Raw genomic sequence first — 17250 nt, 5'->3', positions numbered from 1 at the left:
TTTGAGTTTAATAAAAAAAATTATTCTTATTATTCTTTGGGTGTGAGTTAAATAGTATTAGTGATTTTACAATGTCTTAATTTATTTTTAAAATATTCATACTATAATTAATTTCGTATTTGGTGGTTGATAATTGAAAAATATTTCTTATGATTCAGGGTTCTATTTAATATCTAGAGTCTTAAATTTTATATTATTTTAATATATTTCAAGTTTTTTAAGATATAGATTTTAAATTTATGATTTTTACAATGAAATTAAGTGATACATTAATAATTGATGAGCGCTGATGCTTATATTTTATTTTAATAAATTTGCATGTGTTGTTTATGTCCTAAATAATTTTTTCAAGTTTCTTTGATTTTAATGTGTTCAAGTTATTTGTAATATTTTTTTATTTATTTTCTTATTTACATGTACATTTATATATATATAATTATAAAATTATTTATAGTAAAAGAAAATAAAATTATTTATATATAAAATAGTGAAAGAAAATGTGTCAAATAAATCAACAAAACATAAAACAGAATTGAAGAATTTATGTATCTTAAATGATTTCAAAGAAGGTGACAAGATTAATTTTGAAGCAAGTTAACATACTAAATAATGAGATTCAATTTGAATAATTTGGGATGAATAATTTTTTTACATAATATTTTATTATTACTTACTTTTCTCAGGATTTGTGTCAAATTGTTGATATTTAAACAATTTAATTATTTATGTTTATGTATTGTTTATATTAATTTTAGTATGTTTAGTTTTGTTATTTATTCGCGTATATCGATATTTATTTCTTATATATTAATATTTATTTTATAATTTATTTATTTATTTTTTACTTGCATTTACATTTACTAATTTATATATATATATATATAATTATATAAATTATATTTTTATATAAAATAGTAAAAGAAAATGTGACAAACAAACGGGATGAATGAATTTATGAATTTAAAAAAAGACATCAACTTTTTTTTTTAAAGAGAAGTTAACCTACAAAATTACGAAATTCGACAACTTTTATAATGAATCATTTCTTCAAAAATTTCTATCATTTTCAAAATCTTAAATTATTTTATTTTCTACTTAAATAAAAATATAAAATAAATAAAATTTATAATTTTTTCAAAATACTAAATAAATATAAATCCACTCAATTTTAATGTCATTATTAAATAAAAATAAAAAATCAACAAAATTAATAAATTATTATAAATTCTAAATAAATACATATCCTAAATAATTTAATGTCATTCTTAAATAAAAATCTTAAATAAATAAATTTTTTCTAAGTTTTTCAAAATCCTAAATAATCAAAAAATCTTAAATTATTTCATTTCCCACTTAAATAAAAATCTAAAATCCAAAAATATTTAATGTCATTTTTAAATAAAAATCTAAATTAATTAAATTTCTATGTTTTTCAAAGTTCTAAATAAATACAAATCCTAAATGATTTTATTTCCTACTTAAATAATAATATATAAAATAAATAATATTTTTAAAAATTTTAAAATTCTAAATAAATACAAATCCTAAATTATTTAATGTCATACTTAAATAAAAAATTGCAATAAAAAAATTCCTAAACTATTTAAAATTATAAATAAATAGAAATCTTAAATTAATAAATGTAGTACTTAAATAAAATACCAAAATTATTTAAACTTAGAAATAAATACAAAATTATTGAATGTCATACTTAAATAAAAATTTATAATAAATAAAATTTCTAAATTATTTAAAATTATAAATAAATACAAATCCTAAATTATTCAACGTCATACTTAAATAAAAATTTACAATAAATAATTTTTTAAATTATTTAAAATTTTAAATTTTAAACAAATACAAATTCTAAATTATTTAATGTCCTACTTAAATAAAATATCTAAAATAAATAAAATTATTAAATTATTTAAAATATTAATACAAAATAAATACAAAATCATAAATTATTTTATTTCGTATTTACATAAAAATATAAAATAAATAAAAAATTTAAGTTTTTTAAAATGGTAAATAAATAAAAATCCAAAGATTTGTAATATCATTCTTAGATAAAAATATAAAATCAATAAAAAAATTTAAACTAATCAAAATTCTAAATAAATTCATATCCTAGATTATTTAATTTCATTCTTACATAAAAATCTAAAATTAATAAATTTCTACGTTTATAAAATCCTAAATTATTTTATTTCCTACTTAAATAATAATTTTAAAGAAATAAAATTTCTAAAATTATTAATGCTCATTTTATTTCTTATATATTAATATTTACATTATAATTTATTTTTCTTATTTATATATATATATATATAATTATATAAATTATATTTTTATACAGAAAAGGGAAATTATTCAATTTTTAGGATAAATATAGTTTATTTATTTATTCGATGCTTAATTTTTTTTATAATAATATTTAATTTATATTTTTTTGAAAGAATGTATCCGGAAAAAAAAAATCATCATTTAGAGACTATTCATTCATATTCATTTACACAGGATTTATTATAGTTTTTTTTTCTTTATAAAATGTGTTATGTCCGGTAACACGGGTACAGGGCTAGCTAGCACATAACATATAAGAGCCACCTTATGCAGCAGAAGTAAAAAACAGATAGCAACCTTATGCATAATCATAAGGAATTACACTGAAAAAGTACAAATTAATTGAATATACTTACAAACTTTCATTAGATGAAGAAAAGTATATCAAATGAAGATTGAGGTCGAGGTGTTCAAGTCTCCTACGACTTATTTGCATTGCATGTTTAATCAATATATTGATTTCACCATGATTATACTAAGGCGAAATATATGAAAGGATGGATCCTTATAACGGAGGAGACCCTAAATCCTAAACTCTAAACCTTAAATAAAGTGAGAGCATGTTTTTTCGTCTCCTAGCGGTCTGCGCCGTGGTAATCAAAATCCATAGACGTAACTCAACGACTTAGAAGATTCCAGTGCTTGGAAAGAACACTGGTTGCAACAACATCTTTGGTTGGGAGAAAAAAAGAGAGAATGTACTAAAGGATTGAATCTGGAAGATTGCTGATAATATCAGCCATGGTTGAGAATGCAAAGTGTGATTGAATGCTTCACCTTCTTATAGAAATTGATGTTTAGCAAAACTTTTATATGAATTGATGTGCATGCCATGACTATGGCCAGCCCCAATTAATCACTAAAAATAATATTATTTCCATATTTTTCAATTAATCACTAAAAGTAATAAATTTATATAATTACATAAATATTAAAACTATAAGATTATATTTTCTTTTAAATTATAATATTTTAATGTAATAAAAATATATGTACATATTCTAAAAGTAATAAACACCACTTTAGTTTCTTTTTTAAGAATCAATAGATTATGACTTCTAATTTTTACTTTTTAAAATATTTAAATATTGAATTAACTATTCAAATCAAATATAACGATTTCCGTTAAAAATTTAATTAAAATCCTGATATAAATAACAACTTCGGTACTTTTAAAAAATAAATTAAAAATAGTAATCTCCAACATTTTTTTCTTGATTCATATCCATAATTTATTTTCAAATTTACTTTTTCTATAAAAACGTAAAAGTCCTTTCGTTTGCTGAATCCAACTAAACTGGATAAAAAATGATGTTTTATATATGGAGATTTTTTTTAAATTGTGATGATGTGATTGAGTGAAAATATTGTTATAAATATTTAAATAAAAATTATAAAAATAATATTTTATATTTTTACTGATTTTTAGGTTCATTATCATGCTGAATGGTTTAATAAAAGTAACAAGATACTTTTCTTGGTGAAACTTTCATTTTAATTTAGAAAATATTCTCATGAGAATTTCTGTAAATAATTTAACCATCGATCTTTTCAAGAAAATTGTTTCTACTAAAATTATTTTTTTAAAGGATATGAAATAATCTAAAAAACCTACTTTCTCAATTTCATTCTATAAGAAACTAAAAAATCTATTTCTATACGGCTTCTAAAGAAATATGAATTGGAAACACATAATTATACACAATTCTTTACTTTATTCATTAAAAATACATTCACAAAAACCAAGAATATATGAATTTATATAGTTAACATATTCGTCAAAATATATGTGCAAATATTTTTGAAAAATCAATATATTTACTCTTTAAGATTTTTACATGTGATATAAATAACGAAACGATAAATTCCTTTCATCTTATTATTATATATCTTAATCAACCTAACTTCGATCATTGTTAAAAGTAGTAAATCTCTATTATAATGTATATCTTTACTTCTTCTTTTTCATCAGTTATAAATTAATTAAATAAATTATTTATATATAAAAAATAAATCAGATTAACATGTTATTTTAAAAATTAATCAATATAATCTAACCTAACTTCATTTTCCTTCAGTTATATTTTGCATTTTGCATGTCTGTTTACCTTTCCCTACTCCTTATTTAAGTGGTATAAAAGGATAAAAAGAAAATTTATTTTGTGTGTTTTTAATAACATATATTATAGCCCTACATTTTTCTTCTTGCACCACCACAATTTTCTAAATTCCGAAACTAGCCTTAATCTTTAATTTGAAAAAGGACACTGTGTGTTACGAATTCATCAATCCAGAACTGAGTATTTTTTTTTCTGGATGAGGAGGTGTTCTGAAAGCAATTTTTGCATAAATTATTGATTTCTGGATTGCTGAATCTGGAAGCCTAATTCTGTTACGGATTCAGGGATCCAGAATGTTTTTTTTTAATTACAGATTTCTAAATCCGGAATGCATATTTCTGTTATGGATTGGTGGATCCGGAATGTTTTTTTTTAATGATGGATTTTTGAATGTGAAATGCATATTTTGAATTACGGATTGGTGGATCCGAAATTTTACCGGAAGTGTCAATCCGAAATTTTTCCGGATTCCATAATCCATAATGCAAAAAAATAAATACAGTTTAAGTGCATTTTAGGGTTTTTTAAAAAATAATAGGGACAATTTGGTCTTTGCATAACATTGTGGGGGTGCAGGAAGAAAAATGTAGGAGTGCAGGAAGAAACTGCCTTGATTTTATGAGTTGATAATCATTAGAATCCCCTGTAGAAACAATAGTGTTTGGTTGAGAGTGGTGCAAACACTTTATATCTGTATTCTATAATTTCCACCGATCTTCTACTTAGAATGTACAGTTTTATAGCTTTGCAGAAGAGGAATACTCTCATTTCATTTCTCAGTAGTTGGTGATTCTTTCTTCTATACCCTTCCATCTATTTTCTTTGTAGAATTCACAGTTACATGGCTTTGCAAGAGAGGAACATTCTCAGTGATTGCTGATTCCTGGCTACTAACATCTTCCTCCCTTTCCTCATCTTCCTTCTGTTCAGTTGCTTTGCCCCACATCACACTATAAAACCCAATGGATATTGTTGTGGCTCCAATTAAACTGCAAAATGCAAGAACAATGATATGCAAATGATGAGGCCAACATAAAACTGCTTAGTTTCTTTTCTGTCAAAAATGCATCAGAAGCAGTAGAACTTCAAACTATAGAGTGATGGAATGGAACTTTAAAAGGGTTTTAATGACATTAAGTACTAATTAAAATGGAATGTTGATAAGTGCAGAACTGGAAAATAACAAACAAGTGACCAAATTAAGAGTGGCTAGCTCCAGATGAATGATGAATAAGAAAACAAGGTCACATGACTGATATATATAAGGACCTATTTGGACAAGTTTCTCTATAAATATTTCTAGGAGAGAAAATTAAGAAGAAAAAGTAAAATAAGTTTTTCCATAAACTAAAATTTGCTTATAAGATTAACCAATTTACCACCACCAACACCATTAGCTCTAGTGTTTTTCCAATCCATTTTTGTTTGGTTTAACTAATAGTTATGGAGAACAGGTACAAGATAGGTAACAGCAATTGCTTTATTCATAAGCATTTTCTTAATTACTTCACCATGTCCAAAAGAAGAATCCAATGTGAAAGTTGCAATACTAACCTTCCAACATATAGAGTATCACCAAGGAACATAACACCCATGGCAACTGCAATAACAATTGAGAGAGGCTTGAACATTGCAACATATACAGGCCCCTTCAAGTGTATTCCCCAGGCATATATTGCACTACTCAAGAACTTGTTAAATATTCCCTAATCACAAAATGCATCATCATCAACAAATTATGTTAACTACAGTGTACTTTAAGGTGAAAGTGCAGAATAATTTTTCAGGGGTGTCTTACAGTGCAAACAATAGAGATCAGGGATATATCTGGTCTTATTTTCCAAGCACTAGAATTTTTCTCTCCAATTAAACCTACAATTGAAGCTACAATGGCTGCACACAAGTTGTAAAAGAACACCATAGTTAGTTCATCCGGGAACTCCTTCAAGATTTCAACCTGTAAAATGGAATATCAGAATTTAAAATTATGAGTACTACCATAATGACTATTTCTATACAAATAAACCACCAATTTCGTCCTTGAACTATTATCCTCTCTTGTAAATAGTTCTTTCTTGAAGTAATAAAACTATTTAACAATGTCTGAACTCTGAAGTATTGAATAGCCATTAGTTTAGCTCCTATGTTAATGTGTTCTAGAACAATTCAGGGACAGTTTGAATGTTTTTAGTATTTATGAAACTACTTAGAATGATTTCTAACACTTGTGAGTGGAAAACAACATCAGTAACACCTACAACACTGCATCTAAGTTTTGTCCTGTGTTTTACTTTAAGAACCATTTTGGTGAGAAAGTAACACTTCAAGGATCAAATGGGTGATTTACTCATTTCCATAATATGCAACAACAAAAATGCATACCTGCAAAACCAACCATATAGTAAGTAGTATATTGCAGCCTGTCAGAAGAAGGCCACCAAAGGCCCAATTTCTATCTACTGAAGTAAGAATGCCATTTGATTGTGAAAGTTGAATTGAAGGGGAATTATCTGCAATGATGATCGATTGACCTTTGCAGAAAGTCACAATAAATGCACCTGATATCGATATTATGCTGCCCCAAATCTTAGCCTGGGTAGTTCTACTTCTTATGGCTATCTTTTCCATCCTTAAATTGTGGTGGTAAATTGACAAGAAAAGACAAAAGAATGTGTCTGTAAGTAAAATCAAAATTGGTTGCAACCAAAAAATTTCCTTTCTTGATTATAAGCTTATAAAACTTGCACATGGGTAGAAAAGTGGTAACCCGAATGGTAGTGAAAATGGAATTTTTTGAATTTAGGGTTGGTTTCATTTCACCAAAAACAAAACTGGCTCCACCCTCTAATGAAACTACATAAATTATCATAGGAATTACCAAAAGGGTAAAGTCAATGTTGGAAAGCCGTGGGATTCTCATTCACAATAATGGAACAGATCTGCCAGGAGTTGTACTTCTGCCATATAACATGAAATGTTTTATTTTCATCTTTCGTTTACACAACTCTGGACTATTCAAAAGGTATAATTTTTAAACTAATTACTTCAAAAAGTCAACAAATTTATCAACCCAGATAATCCAATTGAATGAAAGTAAAAAAAAAAAACTGTGAAATGGTATTCAAGATATGAAATTGAACCTGCAAATGACAGCAAGTATGAAGGTGAAAGCAGGAGCGAGGTTGCTGATTGCAGAGGAAAGTGTGGGAGAACTATAACTGATGCCAACATACCCCAGAATCTGAGATGAACAGCTGCATCAGAATCCAAAAGTTAGTACAATAAAGTGAAAGATAGAAATCTAAAAAGCCTTAGCAATTGTGATGCCCTTTACATACCCTATGACTCCAAGAACAGCAATTTTGGAAAGGATGGAAAAACTGAGAGGGGGAACCACTCTTGATCTGCAAAGAGACATGAGAAGGAATCATTGAAGTGTGTGAGTTCATAGTTAGGAGCTGAGAAACATGTGTGTATAAGATTAGCATGAAACCTTCTGTAGAGAAGAGTAACAGGAAGAAGTACAAGAAAAGCCAAAGAATAGGCATAAGAGACAAAGACATAGCTACTCATCCCTTGCAGAGTGGCTGCTTTGAAGAGAGTGAACAAAGCTGTGTTATTGCATTCATTGGCAACAAGCACCACCAGAGGTAGCAAATCCTTGTAAAAGTATCTTCTATCCATCATTTCAGACTCAGACACACACACACACTCTAGCTATTAATATGGACAATTTGCACTTTATATATTACAGTTTCTTCAGAACTTTTTGTAGCACTTGATTAACTAATTCATGAAAATTTTAAAAATTTGATTTATTTAGTTTAGATATTAAATATATTTTATATTTTTTTTAAACTAGTCCTAAAACACTTAAAAAATGAAATCATAATATATCTTCCCAGCTTGTAGTTATTGAAATTAGGATCCTTGAATCCTCCATAAAACCCTATGGTATTCCTATGTATTTTGATATTTTAATTGCCCACTAGACTAATATTTAGTTTGATATTAAGTAAAGTTGTTTATCCATTTTGAAACATGTATTATATGAAAATTAGATTTAGATTTACTTTCACAACCACTGACAAATTTCATAGAAAGTTGAGAGTGGACATTTAGATCCTTTTATTTTTCTAAAATTACAAATAAATACAGTAAACTATGAATACGTCAAGGTATAAAGAAATAAGCCATAAATAAAGTAATTTTCTTTTTATGGAATATTAATAATAGTGCTTATTACCATGGTATAAATAATTAATTACTTTAGACAAAGTAAAGTTGGATTATTATTACAATATTAATAACATTTAAATATTGAATAGAAAAATATTTTGCAAGTGTATTTTTGAGAATTGAAGTTCGTATGAAAAAAAAAATGTGATTAAGAAAAGTCAATTGTCCAATCATTAAGATATATTGTTTTAACCTCTTACAAATACAATATATCAATCCAACTCTCAGAGTAAAAAAAAAAATTTTGATATAAGAATATAAACCTATATATTATATGATAATTATTTTGACGGAGAGTCAAAGTTCGAAAGCGAACAAAAAACCAGAAAAACATGATCGAAGAAGAAGAATTAATTGTCCCATCACTAACAAATATTGTTTTAACCCCTTACAAATACAATATATTAATCAAACTTTCTCGAGTAAAAATAACATATTTTTTGATATAACAATATAGATTTATATATTATATGACAATTATTTATTTGTTTCCTTCATTGTTCTAGGATCTTAAATACTTCATCGCAATTCAGTATGAGTAGTTAATTGAGGTATCATTAGGTTAATTTCTTTTTGTAGTTTAGTACATTAATTCATAATTTTTTTACTTTGTAAATAAAGCTATTAGAAAGCAGAAAGTGACCCTTTGTAGAGGGTGGTTATGTGGCACAAATGGACAAAGAGAAGATGAAGTTTTGCTTCAATTTGAAGTGTTGCTAAATTGGATGCAGAGTGAGTGTGATATGCTAAAGTAGGTTTATGGGGACACTTATTTTTGGAATATGAGTGGGAAATATCAACTCAATTTTAACAAATGATAAAGCAATATGTTTGCACATTTTGTCCACATATCCATTTTAAATTAGTGCTAGATGAGATTTTCTTTTTTGAAAATTATATTTGATTAGTAGAAAATATGATTGGAAAAAATTGAAATAAAGGATAATAATTTTTTAAAATTACTATTAAAAATTGAAATATATAGATGAATGAATGTCTCATTATCTATTCACCTTTGAAATTTAAGATGCCACTTTATTTTAATAACTTTCTCAGTTTCAATAAATTTAAGCTTATAAATATCCATTTGCAGAAGAAAAAGTCTTAGTGTAATGTTTTCCTTTCTTGATACAAAATGGATTTTTAAAAAAATAAAATAAAATAAAATAAAATATATCAATAATTTAGGAATTTCTGACGTGGAAAACTTTTTCATCTCATATAATCTAATATAGAAAATATCTCCATTATAAAATTAAAATTATAATTATAAGAATTAGGAGCAGCATGGTACTAAGTTTTTCTCATATTATAGAAAGTTATATGATATACTACATTAATTTTCATTATTATATGAACAAAGTAACTCTATCCATGTAAGAATTAAATATTTATTTATTTCTTTTTCTAAATTCTATTATAGTTTTTCAAAAAACAATTTATCTCTCCAATTTAGTTATCTCACTTCTTTATCTTCTTTTTTTTCATATTTTTCCTCCTCAACCTAATAATCTTTCTTTTTCATCTATTTATCTTGTTTATCTTCAATCTATTTTTACAATATTTTTCATTTATTTTCTTCTTTTCTATTATATTAATTTTTTTTTCTCTCTTCTTGTCACACCATTAAAAAGTAAAGGTGTTATCCCATTTCACAGTCTCAGAATTATTTTGTCAAGAAAGAGATAGAATATTGATATGATGATAAAGACAAAAGATAAAAGTAGAAACTGATATTATTTTGCAATTTATTGTATGTTTGCTTGCCATTTTCTGCATCACACATATGTTAGGAGGAAAGAACAAGACATAGAGAGGGACCTATATATCCAAAATTCCTTCCTTCCCCTTTTTTTTTGAAATTGTTTTCTTTCTAATAAAGAAAAGGAGAAAGTGATAGAAAAAGATATTTTTCTTTTTTAAAAAAGTAATGCAATTATTAAATTGTGGTTGATGTTTATCCCTCATGTCATACTCATCCTTATAGGTTTGGCCTACGATTTTGGCTTCAAGTATGTTTAGATTGAAATTGGAAAAAATCAAAAGTACTTTTGTTTAGTATCCTCAATTCATGTATCAAAATGTGTAGCTTTGAAGTTTTATGAAGCCACTCAAAATATTTTAAATTTTCACAAAGGATTGTGATATAAGTAATGATATATCTAAAAAGAAATTAACTACTTGGCCACTATGTTTAAGGTCATCATTGGATTTTTCAATATCAAAATCTAATATGCATGTAATCCTTTATTGAATAGATTGATCTAAAATCAAATATATTTTAATTAAATTAAATTGAATTATATTTTTTGACTAGTCTAACTTAGATTTGAGCTAGCTTAACTTGACTATGGTGTGACCTAGTTCAACTTGTTTTGGACTCAATCCGATCCAGTCTTACATGACTTAGGTCAAACTCGACTCAACCTGAACTCGACTCGATCTTACTTGGGTTTTACCCTTTCATCTGATGCAAACTCACATTGATTTTGAATTTTTCAAAAAGTTATCCCATCCAAATTCAATTAAATAGACTAAACTTAAAATCCAAATATATGAATTTAGATAATTATGAATTGGACCTGAAGAGTTAGAATTTTTTCACCTGTAATTATACTAATAAAGTAGCTCATTATTTCTTTAGGCTTAATGATAGTCTTGTGTTTCACAAAAGCAGTGCTTTAGTGGCATGTTTCAAGGATTTAGAAGCGTTCGTTTTCTACTTATTTCTAAAACAATTGAATTGACTTATAATAGGAAGTCTCAATCCATCTTTTCAAATCTTTAGAACCGATAAAGGAATTGGTATGTGACTCTATTTTATAGGTAAATAAGGAATAATATTAGAAAGGAACACTTTCAAGTATGGACCACCGTGGCACAACTATATTGAGTAAACCATTTGAATACTCAACTACTTCTTGTGCTAAGTTGTTCTTGTGCTCAGTTGTTGTCTTGCTCTTTATCTGTTCTTTGATTCTGCATCAGGCAAACACGGCACGGGACAATTATGCTCAAAGCATATTTGGACACCATGTAAAGAGTCTCAAATCATTAGCCAATTTTACCACTACTTTAGCAGGTTATCGCTGTCAATATTCATCAATCTTTGCAATCTTTTCTTAGGTTCTCCCACCAGCACTTTCATACACCACACAAAAAATCTGTGATATTGGAAAGGTTCCAGAGTAGCTCCGGTTCCAGATATGATCATTTGGAGAAAGTCATTCTCATTTTATGAAGAGAAATATATTAAGAAGTAGACTCTAAGTACAATTCAATCTCATGAAGTTAACTTATAAGATGAGGTTTGTACCCAGTTATATACTATGAAAAGTCATTATCTGGAATCTCCAACAAAATATGTACTTCAAAGAAGATAGATATTCCAAAAATAAAAGCAGGTGCTTTAAAATGCAACATGGCCCTTATTTTCCTTTTCTTTTTCTTTGAGACTCAGACTAATTTTTTGAAGTCTAAGATCCATTTGAGTATTGATATTTACTAATAGGTTTTTTCCATATACACAAACTTGATCTAATACTTGACCATGTGTTTAGGGGGTGTAGTTACCTGTCAAATTATAAAGGTTGAGGTTTACTTTCTTATATCAACAAGTTTAAATATGTTACATGTATACATACATGTAGTTCTCTGACATGCTACTGGATGGAGAGATGTCAATTTTTCCATTAAACCACTTGAAGAAAAGTTACACCTCCTCTGTGGAAATAACAGTGTAGGTTCCATTCTATGACAAACTATGTATATCATAAGTAACAGCAAGTTGTGAATACACTGAAAATCTTTCGTTCACTTTACTTTAGAGGGAAACAATAGGTATAAGCAGCACAGAATCATCTTGGGAGACAATGGAAGTAAAGCTTTGACCCTCAGCCGCATGTACTCTTGCTGTTCTATGACAAGAAAATGGCTTTGTTATGGTTTTTCTATGATGTTCAAAGTAGGAAGAGATTGTATTTGTCTTTTAAACAATCTTTTCTGATGTTTCAGTCCTCTGGCTTTGCAAGAGAGGAACATTCTCTGTAGTTGGTGATTCCAGGCTACCAACAACTTCCTCTATCTCTTCTGTTGCCTTGCCCCACAATACAACATAAAGGCCAATTGATACTATTATGGCTCCAACTATGCTGCAAAATGCAGAGAAAAAATGTACATAAGTGAACATATCAGCAAACTGTCATTAAATTGTACTATGTATATGTCAATGTTGTATGTTTTGAGCTTATAATGGATTTTATTGATAGAAACTCATTGAAATGGCATTTTGTAAGTAGAAAATCATAAATCATCAAGAAAATTGACAAAAAAAAGAGAGGCTGGTTTGAATGAGTGATAAGACAAGTAACAAAGTAAGATATATGAGGGAAGATTCATCAACAATTCCATGCCATGTGTAACCAATCTACTCCCAGCTAATCATTTTATTCCAGATTCATTCTTAAATCTCAATTGTGTTCTTTGACAACATGGTTCTTCCTATTAGCTAACTCATTCTTATCATCATATTTCATCCTAGATTTTTTTACCAGTGTTGAGTTTCATTTCTTCACATTTTCATAAAGCACATGTCCAACATGGACAATTTTTGTTAGACTGAATTTGCTATATTCATCATAATAACTTGCATAAGTGTTTCCCCTTGTTTTAAGCAAGAATCAAATACAAAATTGAAGTAGTACCATACCTTCCAATATACAGAGTATCATCAAGGAACATAACACCCATTCCCACTGCAATGACAATTTGAAATGGCCTGAAGGATGTTACAAAGACAGACCCCTTTAAATTCAGAGCCCAGGCATAAACTACATTGCTCATTAACTTTCCAAATATTCCCTAAAAACACAAAAAATGAATCATCTATGAACTACACAAGCAAAGGAAGGTGTATCTTTCTGGTCAAAGAGAAACAACAGTTTGCAAGATATCTTACTGAGCAAACAATGGAGATCAGTGAAACATTTAGACCTATTTTCCAAGCACTAGCATCTGGCACTCCAAATAAGCCCACAGTTGTAGTGAATATGGTGGCAGTGACACTGTAAAAGAAGACTAGAGTAAGTTCATCCGGGAACACTCTCAAGATATCCTCCTGCAAAGGAATTAAAATATGTTAGAACTAACTAAGATTCTAAGGCTTTCCATATAAAGTAGCAAGAAATTTGTTCACAAAAATAATGTGGATCCTCTAAAGTAAGGAACATATCTTGAGAGTAAAGTGCAAATGAACTAAATTCAACAGTTTATGATCTTATAAATCATCATAATTTATCCACTTTAATTCTAAATTATACCTCTTAGTTTAGAAAACCTTGAGCCTACCTCTAAAATGTACCATACTGAAGTCAGAATGTAGTCACCTATCAGCAGAATGCCACCAGTGGCCCAGCTAGCATCCTCTGATTTAAGAAAGCTCATTGGTTGTTGAAGTGACAATGAAAGATGTTTGTGAGCATTGAGGATTGATGGCCCTTTGTAGAAAGTCAGTACAAATGCACCTGATATTGATATTATGCTTCCCATTACCTTAGCTTGACTACTCCTACTTTTAGCAGCTAACTTTTCCATCCTTAATTGCAGACAAGAGGAAACAAAATAAGTGTACAAAAGACTGAGATATTCATTCCTAGTGGTTAACATCATGAACTTACTAATAGTTAAGAACCATTTTCTTTAAAGATGACATTGAGCTTAATTCCTACCATCGATTTTGTTGGAGATCCAACATATTAGAACATTTTATAGTATATAAATGAGTGCAAATCTCACCTTATAAGCTGGTTTTACGATGTTGAGTTAGACTTAAAATTCACTTCTTAATAGATTTGATGAAATTAGATTACCTATGATGAGCTTTGGTACATAAAATATGCGGTTGTTCCCTTAGAAGACAAAATTTTCCAAAAGATTCATATATAATATGCATGAGCTCTAACAACTGTGATGAGTAGTAATTGGAATCTTGGTCCATAGTCAGTTAAGTTTCTTTAATCAGTCTTTGTACCTCCAAGGAAATTCAAGCCTTGGTCCCTAGAAAATTGGTGGGGTTCTAAGTTGACCATAACACTTTTCTCACACTAAAAAGTATGCTTGCCTTTATTTAAGATATTGCATAGCGTGCAAGAAAAGAAAGCATATGACAGAGACTCTTTTCTTTAATGCAAAAATGAGACTTTGAAATTATTTCTAGATGTTTACGTTCCATAAGATATAATAAAATGCCCTCAAGTACAAACAAAATTAAAAAAAAAATCCAAATACAATTAAGCAAGGAGGAGAGTGAACCTGCAGAGTACAGCAAGGATGAAAGTGAAAGCAGGCACCAGAATGCCAATTGATGAAGCAAGAGCAGGAGAACTATAGCTGATTCCTGCATAACCCAGTATCTGAGATGAACTTCTGCAACACAAGGATCGAATTACAAAACAAGAACAGCAAAATCATTATATGATTTGATGAGAGAGTCCTTGGACCACAACAAACTAACAACAACAACAGTGACAAAACTCATATTAAAAGGCCTTGAAAAGTAAAGGGTGGTGTTGAAATTCAAGTGAGGTAAGTCTCTTTACCCTATCACCCCAAGAAGAACTATTTTGGATACTATGGAGAAACTGATCGGAGGAACCCCTCTTGATCTGCAAAGAGACATTAAAAACAAAACATGGTAACTGATAAAATCCTTCAAACATTCAAGATAAAAATACTTGTATCATTGATGATGATTTGCTATAAACAATTGCATACCTTCTGTGGAAAAAAGTGACAGGAAGAAGCACAGTGGTAGCAACAGCATAAGCATATGCCACAAAGACATGGCTGTTCATTCCTTGCAGTGAGGCTACTTTGAAGAGTGTGAGTAAAGCCATGTCATTGCATTCAATGCCTAGAAGCACCAAAATTGGCAGAAAATTCCTGTAAAAGGACCATTCTCTTGCCATCTTAGTAATCACAGAACTCTAACCTTGTTGCAGTTGGTTTGATGGAGTTGTTCTGAATTGTGTCTTCAAGTTATAGTCATTGAGTATTAAAAAATCATAAAAACATTGTTTTATTTCAATTAAAAAAATTTGAATTCTTTAATGAGTGTGCTTGTGACATGGATTAGCATTTGTAAAATTTATACTATTTAAAGATAAGGTTATCATCAGTGCATTATATTATTTTTAATTATACAAACTTTTCTTCTCTCTCAACCGAAAAATATAAAAATTAATCTCTTAATGTTGTGACACACTAAAATTTATTAAAAAAATTAATTAATTTTTTTTATGTTATACAACATCATAATTCTTATTTCAGAAAATATTTGTACTACCATAGAAATAGAAAAATCAGCTTCAGCTGAAGCACGATGTTATAAGAAAGTGATGAAAGATTCTTTATGAGGCATGGCTGAATAATGCGACAAGAAAAAGAAAAATCGACAATTTGGATATAGTTGCTTCGGAAAGTACTCCTCTCTTTCTTTTATGTCGTTTAGGAACTCTACCGGTATGTAACGGATAAACTATATTATTTCGATGATCGATTTCGATGATCGACTTCATGATCGACTGACTAATATACATTAAAAACATTCAATAAATGATAGTAATGACAATTATGAAAATTTTCTACGAATCACAATCGTGTCTCATCGAATTCAGATGATATTTCCAAAAAATCAGCTAACACTGATTTAGTGAAAGATATTGATTAATTAAAGATATTTTTTAAACATACCAATATACAAATATATCAATAAACCTCCCTATAAATCAGGGATTATGCTAGAAATTAGTTAACATTAATATTTGATAGACTTGGTTCATCACAACAAAAGTTCATGACTAACTACTATAAGTAAACTCTCTACATAAGGTCGTTTGAATCAGCTTTCACTACACGCTCTTAACACATATACTTATTTGATTGGCTAAGTACATTTTTCAGGTCAATCTCAACCGAACACCGACAATTAAATACTTTTTTCAGGTCAACTCCGACCGAACATCAAGAACAAAAAAATTTCAAAAAAAAAAAATCTTAATCTTAAAATTAATGTTTTAATTATTTATTATTTTTATAAATTTCTTAATATTCTCTTAATTTAAAACAAATTTTATCATTCACTTCTTTCCTTTCTTATTTTAATCATAAAATCCCTTATTTTAATTTACTTTACTATTTACACAATCTTTATAGTTTGTGAAGAATTCGCAATTTATATCTTATATTTACTTTAAAAAATTACTTTTAATATATATATATATATAATTTTTAACAATTTTAGTCTTTACAGTGAAACTAAAAAAATATATTTATTTAGTAAATACACTACAAGAAAATCTTTAAATAAAAAATAGTTTGAGACTAAAATAATTAGTCATTATATTGACTACATCAGAAATTATTTTATAAACTAAACAATTATTAGTATTTAAAATAATTTCTATTATTAATAAAAAAATTTAAAGTAATTTTTAAATTGGTATTTAACTATAGCTAATTTAGATATCAATTCAGAAACCATTTTATA

At 27.7% G+C, this 17250-nt stretch overlaps 2 protein-coding genes across 4 annotated transcripts; both read right to left on the bottom strand.

The window, feature by feature from the left end:
* Positions 1-5058: 5058 nt before the first annotated feature.
* LOC137836800 (WAT1-related protein At3g28050) lies at positions 5059-8437 on the bottom strand. Of its 3 annotated transcripts, none has more exons than XR_016520584.1 (7): positions 7960-8189; positions 7805-7870; positions 7607-7720; positions 6849-7095; positions 6265-6359; positions 6021-6172; positions 5059-5455 (listed from the first exon to the last, which is right to left on the bottom strand). XR_016520584.1 is itself a non-coding variant. In XM_068645544.2 (7 exons), the coding sequence occupies exons 1-7, from the start codon at positions 8151-8153 to the stop codon at positions 5266-5268; spliced, it is 1122 nt and encodes a 373-aa protein (XP_068501645.2). In that variant the 5' UTR covers positions 8154-8437; the 3' UTR covers positions 5059-5265. The 3 variants fall into 3 exon arrangements, 2 of the variants coding, with proteins under 2 accessions (XP_068501645.2, XP_090157837.1); XM_068645544.2 differs by having other exon boundaries at positions 6265-6423; positions 7960-8437; XM_090301711.1 differs by lacking the exons at positions 7805-7870; positions 7960-8189 and adding an exon at positions 7345-7423 and having other exon boundaries at positions 6265-6423; positions 7607-7621.
* Positions 8438-12371: 3934 nt separating this feature from the next.
* LOC137836798 (WAT1-related protein At3g28050) lies at positions 12372-15777 on the bottom strand. Its single transcript, XM_068645542.2, has 7 exons — positions 15477-15777; positions 15302-15367; positions 15015-15128; positions 14052-14298; positions 13663-13821; positions 13414-13565; positions 12372-12856 (listed from the first exon to the last, which is right to left on the bottom strand). The coding sequence occupies exons 1-7, from the start codon at positions 15668-15670 to the stop codon at positions 12694-12696; spliced, it is 1095 nt and encodes a 364-aa protein (XP_068501643.2). The 5' UTR covers positions 15671-15777; the 3' UTR covers positions 12372-12693.
* Between the last annotated feature and the right edge of the window lie 1473 nt (positions 15778-17250).

The sequence above is a fragment of the Phaseolus vulgaris genome, chromosome 4, assembly GCF_051622355.1.
Source record: "Phaseolus vulgaris cultivar YP4 chromosome 4, ASM5162235v1, whole genome shotgun sequence".
In the NCBI taxonomy this organism is placed as follows: Eukaryota; Viridiplantae; Streptophyta; class Magnoliopsida; order Fabales; family Fabaceae; genus Phaseolus; species Phaseolus vulgaris.
This window is presented reverse-complemented; position numbering and strand designations above follow the sequence as displayed.